The sequence below is a fragment of the Oryzias melastigma genome, linkage group LG17 (genome assembly GCF_002922805.2).
Source record: "Oryzias melastigma strain HK-1 linkage group LG17, ASM292280v2, whole genome shotgun sequence".
Classification (NCBI taxonomy): Eukaryota; Metazoa; Chordata; class Actinopteri; order Beloniformes; family Adrianichthyidae; genus Oryzias; species Oryzias melastigma.
Window position 1 is genome coordinate 33,767,249 of NC_050528.1, and position 15,605 is coordinate 33,782,853.

At 39.9% G+C, this 15,605-nt stretch overlaps 1 protein-coding gene across 2 annotated transcripts in view; it reads right to left on the reverse strand.

Moving 5' to 3' along the window:
* The window catches only part of LOC112141880 (receptor-type tyrosine-protein phosphatase N2), a gene marked incomplete at its 3' end in the record, with an annotated part of 102,119 nt that overhangs the window by 72,776 nt on the left and 13,738 nt on the right, over positions 1-15,605 (reverse strand). For both annotated transcript variants that reach the window (XM_024265076.2, XM_024265075.2), the window contains 1 exon segment: positions 5,509-5,559. In XM_024265076.2, the coding sequence (XP_024120844.1) occupies positions 5,509-5,559 (51 nt within the window).

Here is a 15,605-nt window from a genome sequence, read left to right on the forward strand (position 1 = left end):
GAGTGGAGGATGCTGAAGACAGGCTTAGATGGAGGAAACTGATTCGCTGTGGCGACCCCTGAAGGGAAAAGCCGAAAAGGAAAAGAAGTTATTAACATTGGGAGTTAACATAATCACTTTAGCATTTGTTTTAGATGTATTAATCTGTTTTTTACATGTTGCAAATGGGTTGGTTGTTATAGATATTGTGAATATGCTAACACAGCTAATTCTTCCAACGTTCTCCTGACGTGTACATTATTTTTAACATGTACGACATCAGGCTGCACGGTGGCACAGTGGTTAGCGCTCTCGCCTCACAGCGAGAAGGCCCCGGTTCGACTCCCGGCTGGGACCTTTCTGTGTGGAGTTTGCATGTTCTCCCCGTGCATGCGTGGGTTTTCACCGGGGACTCCGGCTTCCTCCCACCGTCCAAAAACATGCTTCATAGGTTAATTGGTGACTCTGAATTGTCCCTAGGTGTGACTGTGAGAGTGAATGTGTGTGTGATTGAGGACCTGAGACAGACTGGCGACCTGTCCAGGGTGTACCCCGCCTTCGCCCATCAGTAGCCGGGATAGGCTCCGGCACCCCGCGACCCCGAAAGGGAAGAAGCGGTCAAGAAAATGGATGGATGGATGTACGACATCCTGCTCATTTACTTACAGCGTCTGTGAACGTTCAGATAAACAATAAGGCAGAGGAGGAAGTGGCGAGTTTGTCCACTAAACAGAAGCAGGGAATACAAAGTCAAAAAACATCATAAAATAAAAATAAAACAGGGGCATATGGCATTGTCTAGAGCCTTAACATAGGAGATATACGACATATCTTTCAAGTAACTTGCCAAGTTTTCAGTCTAGTTGTACGTACTGTCTGCCTCTCTCTGTCTGTGTGTGAAGTCAGTATTTCTACTAACTTCTTCAGTGAAGTTTTATCATTTTGAGTGTTAAAAAGACATTTTTCTGCACAGTTTCCTCCGTCATCTTGTATTCTAATGGCTGAAATAAATTCAAGTTAAGTGCACGCAATTGCACTAGGGGCATAGAATTCCAGTCGTGGGTGACATCACCAGCAGTGTCACTTTCTACAACGAGTGGGGCGATTCTGGTCTGATTGCCATGTGACCACTGCGACACGAGCAATTACGGATTGCTTAGAAGTATAATAGTAAAAGAGACGAGATGTTTTTCCTGTTTCCTGAATACTGAAGGAAACCAGAGAAAAACAAGAGAAAACTTGCTAAACCATGTTTTATGAAAGTTTTATCTTGTTACATTCACAAATGAAGACACAGCACCTATTGAGTTGTATGCTGATGTCTCTGCTGCAGCACCACAAGATCCACTAAAGAACATAAAAGAATCTCACAAAACTGCCTAAAGCAAAAGTGAATTTAAGAAAAAACAATGGACTTAGTTTTTAAAGATCAGACTGACTCTTTTTGTAAATATTTGCAAGTTTAGTATTTTTAAAAGTAGGGTTTATTTGCCGTTACATAAAATACTAATCACAGTCAATAAACCAGCATAGCTTTGATGGAGTCGTGAGCCAGCAGTTCTTTTTATCTCTGCCCTCACATTTGGCTTCATGCCGGCACTGAAAATGAAAACCAGCAGAGGTTTTACATGGTGCAAAATATGTCAGCCTCCATGAAAAAGCGACCCAAAGAGCGGCACTGGCTCACTTAGATGCACCCACTAAATTGTGTTCTATTGTAAAAGCATTCCCAGTGGTCTCCAAATTATGAAGATGCCTAAATCTAAAACCTGTGTCTTTTTTTTTTAACGACATAGTTTCTGCCGAGCGGCAGGAGCTCAATAGAAATTCATCCCTGGGTTGTGGGCGGGACCGTTGGCGCAGATGTTAGATTAATTTTCCATCAACCCTTTGTCCACACTCTCTACCGCTAGCTTATAGCACCTCACAAGCCCAAGCTAACATTAGCATAGCGATAAAAAAAGGGAGCAATATTGGAGTTGTTCAGCCGCACAGTTTTGAGCTAGATGGCAGCTCAGACAAGGAAAATGAAGACATTAATGGATCGATTTGTCTGCAAGTCAATCATTTTGAATTAGAGCGGAGAAGAGTGACTTTCGTGTGCCCATGGCAGTCACCGCGTCACAAACCTGAGCTTTGTCGAGCTGAGGAATGCAGTTTTAATCTTAAATTGTTTTATACATGTCCTCCATTAAGATAAAAATGCAACAAGAGCATCTTAACCCTTGTGCTCTCTTATGGGGTCCAGATGACCCCAGCCTTACATTGACGTGTTCTCCCTCCCATGACAAATGTGGAGGAAGGTGGACAGGATTTCATGTCTGCCAGTGAAAATCTAAAATTATTTTTAAAAATAAGTTTCTCACACTGTCTCATGGGGTCCAGATGACCCCACTCCCAACGTCAGCATACCCAGGATAGGACAAAAGTTAAAAACACCAAAGCACAGTTTTCTTTGCAGTGAGTCTTTCAGTTGAGTAATTTTTGTTCAATTCAGAGGTAAACACAAGACGAACATGTGAGTGTCTCTTAAAAAGGACAATGTCGCTTAAGCTGATCTTTATCTTACTGAAAACATTCTAAAGATGAGCGTCGTCGTGTGCCCCGCCCCCTTTAACCTATGAAAATGTCAAGTCACTGAGAGAGCAGCCCCCTGCACTTTCTCTTTTTGTGCCTCTTCATATGGGGGGGTGTCTGTTTAAAAATAGCTCAAAGTCCAGGGAAGTGGGTGAGCATTGCATTTATCTGCATCCAGGGGAGATGGAATATTTGCCTCTGCTGCGTTTACCTGCCTGTTGAAATAATGCTCTTTGTCATGCAAAGGTCAGCGCTGCTTTGGTAACATGCAGGCTGTTATTCAATGTGAACCGGAGTGAAAACAAATCCTGACTGTTAGGATGGCACCTGACAGAAAACGCAGGTATAAAAAACTCAAATATTACCAGAGAGATAATCAGGAAAGAGATGATTTGGTGGAAATGTGTAAAAGAGACAATTTTTTGTCTACATTAAATCAGAAATTATCTCAATAATAAATAAATATTAAAACAAACAAAAACTGCATGAAAAGCTAATGAAATTCTAAACACAAAAGGTTTATACAGACACAAAACATTAATAGTATCCAGAATATCCAGGAAATCTTATTCATAACATGGGGATTTCCCAGCATTTGATGCTCAATGTGAAACGCAGGGAAACATGAGAGCCATGCTGACAATTCCAGTCATTAAAGATCCACTCTGATGAAAATGCTGTTTTTGTTGTTTTTAACATGTTCCTGTATCTTAATTTTATGATGGAGGACAAATATAAAAAAATTTGCTTAAAATTACATTTCTGTGCGTTTCTTTATTCAAATCATTGTGAATCAGAAACAGATTTAAAAAGTGTAGTTTGAAAAATTACTTATTTGTGACGCAGAAAGTACACTGCGGGGGTCACAAGCTCTGAGCTCTCAGCAACAGGGAGAGGAAGGGGGGCGGGGTTGCTATGCACCTTTTGTCCCACCTACAACTCAGAAGTAAATTTCTACTGAACTGCTGTCGCTCTGCAGAAACTATGTCTTTTTTTGTTTTTTTACCGATCCCTTCCAACAGCTGAGCAAACAGATACGAGATGAAGGTTTCTTGTGTTGGACATTTTAAATGTTACAACAGGGGATTGTGAATCTTTTGACACACAAGAGGTTTATTTGAATAAACCCCTTTTGTAATTTAGGATAAACTTTATTTATATTGGTTATATTTGTATGCTTTCTTTGGTCAGACAGGATGGAAAAAAGGAGAGGGAAGAAAAGTATTTCACAACACATCAAAACTTTATGTATAAAAACAATGGATTATAGTTTATATAAGCAGCACTAAACTGATTTTTTTTATTTTTTAAATAATTTTTTTCTGTTCTAATAATAACATATAGTAACTGTTGTTCTTACATTACGAAAAAAACTGCTGTGAAACCACATGGTAAACAGATTAAGGCTTGCAGAAAAGCAACAATTTTCCTTAAGATCTAATGAAAGAGAGCAAACATTTTTTATTTATTTTATTTTTCTTCATTTTTTGCTTTTGCTTCCAGTTTAAAAAAAATCAAGTCAAGTACAATTAAAAAAGGAGAAGGTTGAAGTCTACACTCATTAAATGTAAACATGTTTTAATTCTTTTCAACAACTAACATATTCTGTGCACTAAAATACTAAACTTTAATAATTTACAACACTCATTTAGTGAATAATTTACAGCTTCGTGCCACAAACAAGCAAAAAAAATGATATTTGGCTTCTTTCCTTCATATGGAATTCCCTGTGAATTTACTAAAACTCCTCGTTTCTGGGATGGAAAGGGGAACATTTTAGAAAACATAAAATAAAGGAAGAATTGCTATTATTTTTTAAAAGAACTCTATTGTTTTGTTGTCATCCTGACCTAATCTCTGCAGCTACAGCAGCAGTGAGGATCACCTGCAGCCTCACTGGTAAGCCCAAATAACGCCCACTGTTAACTTCATGACAAAGGAAGATCTTCCGAGTCACTCCGACATCATTTCACCTGCTGCTAAAAACCCACAAGCACTCTACATTTAACTGAACTGGGGAAAAGAAGGAGAACTTCACGGAGCTGGATCACTGTCCTTCCTCGCCATCATGTGTCTAGCTCTGGCCCTCAGAGCTGCTGCTCAGCTGCCAATCAACCAACTCAACAGGTAGAAACGGTCGGAGCTGACAGCAGCTGGACACAGTCAGACTGAAACTGAGGGTGAAGGGAGGTGGTGCAACCTCATGGCAAACAGAGTGACAGTTCAAATCACACGGGACAGGCAGAAACACAGAAGACTGGTATGACACAGAAAGTAGAATATGACAATTAAAAAAAGTATATACTTTTAATGCAAAATTTGACCTATTTCAGAGATGAAATGTCGATGCATTTTAGTCAGAGATTAAACGAGGCTCTCATAGTGTCAGTCTGTATGTTCAACAGTGACTTCAGAAAGTTGATTTTTACATTTCAAGCTCTAAAAAACTGAATGAATTTTAAATGTAACTGCACATAACTGTCCCAAAACACAAACATTTTAACACAATTTTAATCTTCCTGATAACAATTTTATTAGAAATATTCTTTATGATAATTTCACAGCAAAATTCCATGCAGATAAGTTATGTCAATTACTAAAGAAACAAGAATTCCAGAAGAAGAATCCATAAGCAAACACTTGGAAATGCAGCTGGTCAAGAATCTACCCTTGGATCAACCATTCCTAAAGAACTGAACAACAATGTTCATCTTCATCAATTCCTTCAAGATTTTACTTTAAATTTAACCAAAAAATAAAGGAAAACATGGACTTTAAAAAAGTTAACAAAAATCAACATTAAATGAAAAGAAAGGGATTTTTTTTAGGGTTATTTTCCAAATAAGGAATAGAAATCAGAGGTAAATAACTATTACTCCATCCCAATACAATACTTGTGCGGTGATGCTTTAAAAAATCTGTAAAGGCAAGAATGCAGGTGTGATAACTCACCGTTGACACAGACTTCATACGACGCGCACAGCTTGTTGTCAAACAGGCAACCTGTTAGAAAGAAAAGCACAAAAACAACATACGTGTTAAGAGGTGGACAGTATGGAACAGGAAACAGGAAGTCAAACTTGACTTCCTGCTGGAAGCAAGGTTGAAATCTAGGTATGTCTTGTCCAGTTTAAAATGATCTACTCATCTCTGTGGTTAGATTTACTGATCAAGTTTTAATCAGGTTGATTTGTTTCACCAAACTAAAAAAATGTATTATGTGTTGGACCAAACACATAACTTTTGATTGACAAGTGGCAATATTAATTTATTAATCCTTCTAATGTCACTTTGTTTATTTATGACCTCTTTTGACCTCATATATGTTTTAACCTCTGAACACCTGAAAACACCTGCTATGATAAAAAAAATTCACTTATGTTTTTGGTTTCAAGTAGATGCTACATTTAGGTCATTTTAGCGCCAAAGTAGTTAGTTGCATGTTTGCAACAACGGGCATTAAGGGGTTAAAGTCTCAAAGAGTTTTTTTCCCCCAATCCTGTTTCACTGCAAGAATAAAACTATTTTTTCCCTCAGAAAACTATGTTTTTTATTTCTATCAATGTTTGTTGTTGTTTTTTGGATTTTTTTTGGGTGTGTCTTCTGCATTCCAGTAAACACAGTTCCTAAACTGAAGAAGCATTTTAAGATGCTGCAGCTAAAGTTCTATTTTCAGTCTACAGTGTGTCATCAAATGGTCTAGTAAGACGTCAGCTTGTGTTTTTAGTGGGGTATTTTTTTTAGCTCTTGTCAGCTGTGGGCAGAAACAGCTCGCAGTCATCCTAAATTAACTGTGGTTGATGATGGAGGATGATGCATCACAGCAGCATTAGATGCTCCTCAAGGACAACAGGACAGACAGTTTTCACCGTTAAGTGCTAAGAAAAGACTTGGCAGCTTGAAGCACATTTCTACACAAGCCTTATAAAGCTTCTTTGTATTTAGGAAGTAATTCTGACATCCAGAGACCCTTTTTTTGTCCTGCACACAATAAAATAAAACAGTTTATAGTTCTTTGTAGTGAATGTGAGCCAACTATGCACAAAGATCAACCCAGGAGAAGAGAGCTAACTCCATCGTCTTTACAGATCCAGATGAAACCTGGTCGATTGCTTGATTTACTCATTTATAGAACATAATGATGCTCATTAAAAAGTAATAAGTATGAAGGCCTTGAAAATAATAAAACTATGTTAAACACATAAAATACATATAATTTGAAAAATGCATGTATGTAAAAAATGTTTTTAAACATATTATATTACATCAGATGCTAAAGATTGTAATTTTCCCAGAGTTGTTCTACTCAGATAGGCAAGGCAAGGCAAGGCAAGTTTATTTGTATAGCACATTTCATGTACAGAGACAATTCAAAGTGCTTTAAAACATTAAAAGACACAATCAAAAGAAATAGTAAAAATGTGATCATTAAAATAAAATTAAAAGGAAGTAAAAAGATTTTAATTTAAAACAAGCATAGATAAACAGTGCGGACGTAAACTTTTGAATACATATTAATCAAATGCAACTGAGAACAGGTGAGTCTTTAACCTGGATTTAAATACACTGAGTGTTTCTGCAGATCTAATGTTTTCTTGAAGTCTATTCCAGATCTGTGGAGCATAGAAGCTGAATGCAGCTTCTCCATGTTTAGTTCTGACTCTAGGAACTGATAAAAGGGCGGATCGTGATGACCGGAGAGGTCTGGCTGGTACATACTGGGTCAGGAGGTCAGTCATGTATTTTGGTGCTAAACCATTCAAAGCTTTATAAACCAGTAACAGAACTTTAAAGTCTATCCTCTGACAGACAGGTAACCAGTGTAAAGACCTCAGAACTGGACTGATGTGGTCTACTTTCTTGGTCCTTGTGAGAACCCGAGCAGCAGAGTTCTGAATAAGCTGCAGTTTCCTGATGGATTTTTTTGGTAGTCCTGTAAAAACACTGTTACAGTAATCAAGTCGACTAAAGATGAAAGCATGCACTAGTTTCTCCAGGTCCTGCTTAGACATCAGATCTTTAATCCTTGAGATATTTTTGAGATGATAATAGGCTGATTTAGTGACTGCCTTAATGTGTTTATCAAAATTTAGGTCTGTGTCTATCACTACACCCAAGTTTCTGGCCTGGTTGGTAGTTTTTAGTTGAATAGATTGAAGCTCTGTAGTGACGTCCAACCTTTTTTCTTTAGCCCCAAAGACAATAACCTCAGTTTTGTTTTTGTTTAATTGAAGTAAGTTGTGACACATCCAGTCATTAATGTCCTCAATGCATTTACCAAGAGCCTGTACAGGGCCTCGGTCTCCTGGTGTCAGTCTAATATATATCTGTGTGTCATCTGCATAGCTATGGTAACTAATGTTGTTGTTCTTTATAACCTGGGCCAGTGGGAGCATGTAGATGTTAAATAGAAGTGGTCCCAGGATGGAGCCTTGGGGCACTCCACATGTAATTTCTATTGGCTCAGAAGTGAAGTTACCAATTGACACAAAATATTTCCTGTTTTCTAAGTACGTTTTGAACCAGTTTAGTACTGGCCCAGTGAGACCCACCCAGTTTTCCAGTCGTCTGAGTAGTATTGCGTGGTCGACTGTATCAAACGCAGCACTGAGATCCAGTAAAACTAGCACTGACATATTTCCACTGTCTGTATTCAAACGTATGTCATTAGTCACTTTGGTCAGAGCCGTTTCAGTGCTGTGGTTCTGTCTGAAGCCGGACTGGAAGACATCATAGCAGTTGTTATTTATTAGGAATTCATTTAACTGATGGAAAACAGCTTTTTCAATGATCTTACTTAAAAATGGCAGGTTTGATATCGGTCTGTAGTTGTTCATTTGAGTTTTGTCTAGACTGTCCTTTTTTAGGAGAGGTTTGATTACAGCTGTTTTCAGTGGTTCTGGGAAAACACCAGATGTTAATGACAAGTTGACAATCTGGAGCAGGGCTGGTTCCAGGATCTTTGAAACTTTTTTGAAAAAGCTTGTGGGTAGAATATCCAGACAGCAGGAGGAGGAGTTCAGTTGACATAGAATGTCCTGCAGTTCTTTACTGTTTATGGGTTGAAACTGAGCCATTGGGTTTATACTGGTTTCTAGTGGATAGGGTTCATATCCTGAACTTGTAGTTGGTGAAACAATTGTTTGTCTAATGTTTTTGATTTTGTCCCTGAAGAATTTGGCAAAGTCATTACAGGCTTTGGTGGAGTAAAGTTCTGGTGCCACTGACACAGGGGGTTTTGTCAACCTGTCGACTATATTAAATAAGGCCCGAGCATTATGGGAGTTTTTGGTAATAATTTCAGAAAAATAGGACTTTCTTGCATTGCTCAGTTGTAAATTATATAAGTGAAGTTTCTCTTTATAGATGTCATAATCTACCTGTAGTTTAGATTTCCGCCACCTGCGTTCAGATTTCCGACATTCTCGTTTTCCGTTCTTTACCACAATGGAGTTTCTCCATGGAGATTTTTTCCTACCAGAGATCACCTTCACCTTACTAGGAGCAATACTATCCATGATATTTGACATGTTGGAATTAAAGCTATTAACAAGTTCATTGACTGAATCCCCTGAGAGGGGAGGAGTCAGAGAGAAAATCTGATTGAACATCTCACTAGTATTTTCAGTTATATACCGTTTTGTGATCTCCTCCCTCAAAACATTTGTGTGTACTGGAATTGTGCTCTCACAGAAAACACAGCAGTGATCAGACAGACCTAAATCACATACAGTAACCTTAGAGATGTTCAGACCTTTGGAAATCAATAAATCAAGAATATTCCCTCTGTTGTGTGTGGGCTCTGTTACATGTTGAGTCAACCCGAAATTGTCCAGAGTGTTTATCAGGTCCTTAGTCCCTTTGTTCTCAAGATTTCCATAATGGATGTTAAAATCTCCAGCCATGATTATACAGTCAAAATCAAGACAAATTATAGACAGCAGTTCACTAAACTCAAGGTTAAATTCTGGATTATATCTAGGTGGTCGATAGATATTGATAAATATTGTTTTGAGTGAGGCCTTCAGCTGTAGGGCTACATATTCAAAACATGGAAAGTTTCCAAAAGATAACTTTTTACACTGAAACATTTCATTGAACAAAACTGCAACCCCCCCGCCCTTTCTGCTTGTTCTTTCCTCACTGATAACACCATAATTGGGAGGAGCCGACTCTGTGAGAACTGCTCCCCTGCTATTCTCATCTAACCAGGTTTCAACTAAAAACATAAAATCAACTTTGTTCTCAGTGATAAAATCATTAATTAAAAATGTTTTTCCTGCTAAAGACCTGACATTTAAAAGTGCTAACTTGAGAGGTCTAGGAGTAATAATATTTTCATTTACCTTCTGTTTCTGGAAATGCGCAGAGGAAATGTTTACCTCTTTAAAAGTCCTTTGTTTGCATTTTGGCCAGATTACATTCCCCCTGTTAGTGACAAGTACAGAAACAGTGTGTGTTTCTAGCAAACAGGGTCCCAGGTTTTTCTGGAGAACATCATGACTGTTGGTATTTTCACAGTCTGGACCCTCAACACATCAAACATCTGACTGCAGGGACAGGATGTGATGTTGTACAGGAGAGGGTGGGGCTTTACGCCGTCCCTTTGAACGTTCTGGTGACAGAGTTATGGGGGACAAAAATTGGCCAGAGGGGTAGATCGAAGCCCAATCCCGACTCGCTCCATCATCTGCTCGGTGAATTTCAGGTGGGGTGAAGAGGGTGAAGAGGGGGAGGGGGAACCCTCAGGAGTTTGTTGGTTTGGTGGTGTTTGGGAGGGTCCATCGTCCTCGTTGTTTTTCCTCTTCCGGTGCTCGGAGGCAGGTTTCCCGTTTTTGATGTTTTCCTCCAGTGGGGGCAGCTCCATTCCTCGTGTGGATCCACTCTGTGTCTGGCCTTGACACTGAGATAAATTTATCTCAGTCTTGGCATGACGCAGGGAGTAGAAGAGATTGGAGGAGAACAGTTTAACTCCTGATTTGTTTAAACTGAATCCATTTTCTTTAAAAAGATGTTTGCGTTCCCAGAAAATGTAAAAGTTGTTGATGAAATTAATTCCTGTTTCACCACATGTCATAGAAAGCCACCTGTTCAGTGCCAACAGCCTGCTGAATCTCTCTTCTCCTCCTCGAATAGTTGGAATGGGACCGCTGATAAAGACAGCTGCATTCATGCATTCAACGTTTCTTCCGGCACTCACCAAGAGCGGACGCTTTTCTCTGAGCTCCCTTATCTATCTCCCTACCTAGGCTCTTTGTCTCGTCTCCCCAATCCTACTGCGACTACTCTCAGTTTTTCTCACTTTCAAGAAACATGGATCTGATCTGCTGGGCTGCGAATGCGATTGACCAAATTTATTCCACCATGCGAGGTGGGAAAGCGGATCCCACCTGCCCAGGGGGCACGTCTGCGGCTGGATATGTGAATGATCCTTGGGGCAAATGGAGAATTTTCTGCCTGTCGCAACTCTCTCTGGAAGATGTTGAAGATGTTTACATCATTGGATTACTGGTCTCCGGCTTTCTGCTGATTGGAACTGGTGGAACCTGGATGTACCGGAACGTGGCGAAGTGGCTCTCTGACAAGGGCGGACTGGGAGTGCTTTGCGCTGGGACGCAGAGAGACGTACAGACTCAGATTGAAAAATTGAATGGACTGGAGGCCAAGATCGATGCTCAGTCTGCCCACGTGTATCGCATCGAAGTCTCCCTTGGAAGGCTGGAAACCATCATGGAGCGAGTGTCGGCTCGACTTGGAGGAAATCATGAAAATTGACCAGATCTGTGAAACTCTCCGCCATAACGCGGCACCTGGACTTCAGCAGGCAGACAGAAAGTTTTGTCTGTCTGCGAGAAAACAAACATCTCTAATCAGGAACCTCCCCCCAAAACAACTCCGCGGAAGGTGTGAGAAACTGAGCCCGTCGTCATGGTAATCTGCATTCCTCCCCTGCCATGACCTTCACCACAAATTCAACGCCTTGGTGACTCTCTCTTCTCTCAGGCCCCCCCTCGACTGTGCCTTAGAGCGCTGTGCGACTGCGTACGGCTGCCACCTGGCTGGACGTGTTGGGAGTCAGTTTGTGGACCTTTTTGTCTTGTGGAATAAATGTGCTTCAATGTCGATGTATTTTTGCTTGTACTTTTAACTCATGCCGCCCTCCTGCGACACGGGCTGAAGATACTTGATTTTTGACATCCTTCCTTTCCTGTACCCTCATGTGTCTTTTTCGGGCGATAAGCGCTGAGTTAACAGCTGCTGCCCACCACCTAATTCCCCCCCCCCCCCTGGGATTAATAAAGTATAATTGATTGATTGATTGATTGATTGATTGGAGCTCACAGTTGTTATCAGTCCAGTGAAGTCTTGCTTTAAAACTTCAGATTTTTGCTTGGACACATCATTTGACCCTGTGTGTAGTACAATGTTTTGTACTGACGGATACTTTGCCACAGTTTGCAGAATTCTCCCCTTCATGTCACTGACCATATCGTTTGGAAAACACAGGACTTTAGTGTTCCTGCTGCAGAACCACTGAACATCTTTTAAAGTGGAGTCACCCACAATCAGAGTCTCAGGCCGAGCCTTCAGCTTTCTTTCTGGCCGTTTACCTTCTGATGGGTTACAGGTCCTCCTCGTGCTGCTTTCCAGTGGATGGTCGTTGGGTAATCCAGGGTCATCTGACAGTGGAGCAAATCTGTTTTGTAGGGTCACCGCTCCGTTCATGCTTGGCTTCTTTCCTGTCCTCCGGTGTACGGGAGTAGATGAGGTCCTCTGTCTCGTAGGAAGAGAAGGCCATTCAGCCTCAGAGGCTTCAGCTCTCTGCGGGGGGTCGGTCCTCCCATGTCCTCCAATTCTCCAGCTGTTGGACATATTCTTTGGCTTTGCTCCAAGATGGTTCCAGGGAGGATTATCTTTCGATTGTTTGTTATTGTCCAAAGATGTTGTCTTTCTCTCTGTAGAATCTGTGCCATTTAGCTGCGTGTTAGCTTTCTCTTCTCTGCTGAGATGAGGTAGTGGCAAAGTTGTGTTGTTTCCATAGAGTCCATTTACCTCCACGTTCACTTCTATGTGGGGAACCTTTGTTTCCAGCGCTGTGATCTTCTCCAGAAGGTCTTGGTAATCCTTTGTGGAAAGGGAAGGCCTCTTGTTGCTAGTTAGCCTTGTGTTAGCTGCTGCTCCGTATATCAGGCTTCAGCTGTGTGAAGGCCAAGTACACGTAGTGCTCAAGATAAAATGTTTTAAGAGGAATGCAGGAAAAAATTCTTTTGTGCAGAGTAAAAAATAAAAATAGATCCGACCCGATGGTTTAAAAGTATTCAAAAGTTATTGCTGGTGTGATTAAAAAAAAAGAAAAAAGGAAAATAATCAGCGAAAATTAAAAGCAGAAGGGGGAGCAAAGCAATGTGCGTCCGCACTCTAGCAAAGCAGGAAGAGAATTCCAAATAAGAGTTTAAAACAAAACTCACTTAGAAAAGAGACCTTACAGATTCTTGTTGTCTACTTTTGCAATAGAATAAAACTGATTTTAATCATATTTCTATGATTATATCAAAGCTGCTCTAAAGATCAGTTGTTTTTTTTAAATCCCTTACTGCCTGTATGCGACAAACCACTTTGGCTCTAATCTAAATGTAGCATCTACTTAAAAGCAAAAACATACGTGAATATTTTTTTTTCATATAGAAATAAATTCAGGTGTTAAGAGGTTAAAGAAAATCATTAACTACATGAGCCAAAATGGTACTGGAGGCGGTTACCATGGCAACCCTCCGGGGATGAAAAGGGGGCAGTGGCTGTATCTCCTCATCACACCACATTTATGGAACCACAGCTGTTGATGTGACTGTACAGATGAGACCTCCACACAGCCTCAGTCAGACAGCAGACCTGTGCTGAGCTGACCTGGCTTCCTCCTCTGACAGACCTGCTCGGCTACTGGTCAGATTCAGAAGAAGAGGGCCTCATGCGTTTGATGCAAACTGCTGGTCTGCTGATCAGGTCAAAGCAGCTCATGATACTCTGCAACACTTCCTCAAGAGTAGGGCTGGGTGGATAAAATCGATTAATCGATCTGAATCGATCACAGTTTAATAGATCAGTAATCGATCCATAAAAATGGAGATCGGACTAACACATAAAGCTAAAGTCTGCTAGCTTTATGCTAACGTTTAAAGGAATGTCCCATAAGACAGCTAATGCTAACACTCGGTCGACATAAACATATATTACTGACTAAAAGAAAATCTTTATAACTTACAGGCATGAATTTTCCAAACTTGTTTAAGTAAATATTTTTTAAGTAACCATTTATGGTCTTAAACACTGATTTTGGTCATCCTTTGCTTATTTCTCTCAAAAAAGTGTACTTCTATAGTGCAATCTCCACCTAGTGACCAAACTGAAACGTCCTCCAGGAGAAGCAGAACAATGTTTCCAATGTTAATGATCTGAACATTTTAGTTAGAACTTCTCCTTTAGAGAATCCATGTAACACTGGATGATATTAACAATCTCATTATTTCACTGATACATTTACTGTATGTGAATTCCAAATTGAATTGAATCAAATTGAATTGAGCGGCTCGAAAGGGAATTAAATCGATTCAGGCTCTGGTGAATCAAATTGAATTGACTCTGAAAATGATTAACAATAGCCAGCCCAACTCAACTCTTCTAATACCATTTTATTCTGATAAATCTTTTTTGTTGCTAACAGAATTAAGAAATGTTTTGTTTTGTTAGTATTTCTGTCACCAAACCTACTAAATAAGTTTAAATAAACAAGTGATCATCAATGCCAAGAACAGCAAAAGCAAAGCTGCTGGAGCTTCATGGCGGCGTCGACATGGCGACGGGATTTCCTTTCTGTCCAGTTTGACTCTAACGAAGACACATCACAGAGTTTGGTTCAAGCCAGCCGCATGTTTCCAGGACATTCATTATGTTTGTCTTCTCACGTCATTAAATGGAAAAACACCCATGGCTCCATTTGCTTACGTTTCCACAGGAAGGCCGCCGTTGATCACTGCGGTTTGTGGTTAAAATGCAGTTTATTAAAAAAAGGCAAAGTTTCTTTATTGTAGCTTTGAGGCACAAAACTCCTGCAAACCAGCATGAAAAGCATAAAATTACACGAGAAGACATAAAAGCTTTGTAAAATGTAATGCTGGACATCAAACTGACATAAGCCCGTTTTGGCAGAACACACGCTTTGAAACTTTATTTACAATTTGTTAGAACACATAAAAGGAATTAAATTCAAAGTCTAAATTCACACCTGATCCTAAAAGCTGGTGCAATTTTCATTTGGCTTTAATTTTGTCCCTTTTTCTGCCATAAACAGGCCCGGCTCCATGCCCCACGATGGGGGTGGTGACCTAAAATGCATAAAAAAACCCATGCAGTCATCATATCAGTTCATCTATCCACATGTGTTCTCCTTTGATCTATCTGTCTTTCATTGAGAATGCTGCCCCTGACACTCGACATTTACCGGGCAAGGGACAAGCACAAGCAAGACAATCAATCAATTTATTATTTATAGCACTTATAAAAGCAGAGACAATCAAACTGCTGAAAATGAAATCAAATAAATAAAATAACTAAGCAATATAATACAAATTAACCAACAAACAATAGAATCAATTTAACAATAAAATGAACAAGCTGTGTATTGGTCCACCCATCCTAATGTTTTCTTGTCTTTTATATTATATTTAAGCTTTTTTTGTAATTTTTATTTCCTCCACTGCTGTCCACCACACATCCATTTTGGAGGTGATTCAAAACATTTAATCCTGACTTTACTGCGCTGATTTAATGGATTTAATTGTCACATTCACCCGGAACGAGGTGCATTCAGTGGCTGCGTGGAATTTCCGCACTTATGCGCTTGCATTAAGAAATCGCTATTGCTGCATTCATGTGCGCTGGGAATTTCTAGTATTTGCTCACACTGACCTCAGCAACACAAACACACACTGGGAAGGGTCTCACCCTGGGAGTAATTCAGTGTAGAACTGCCATTGCAGAGAGGTTTTTTTTTT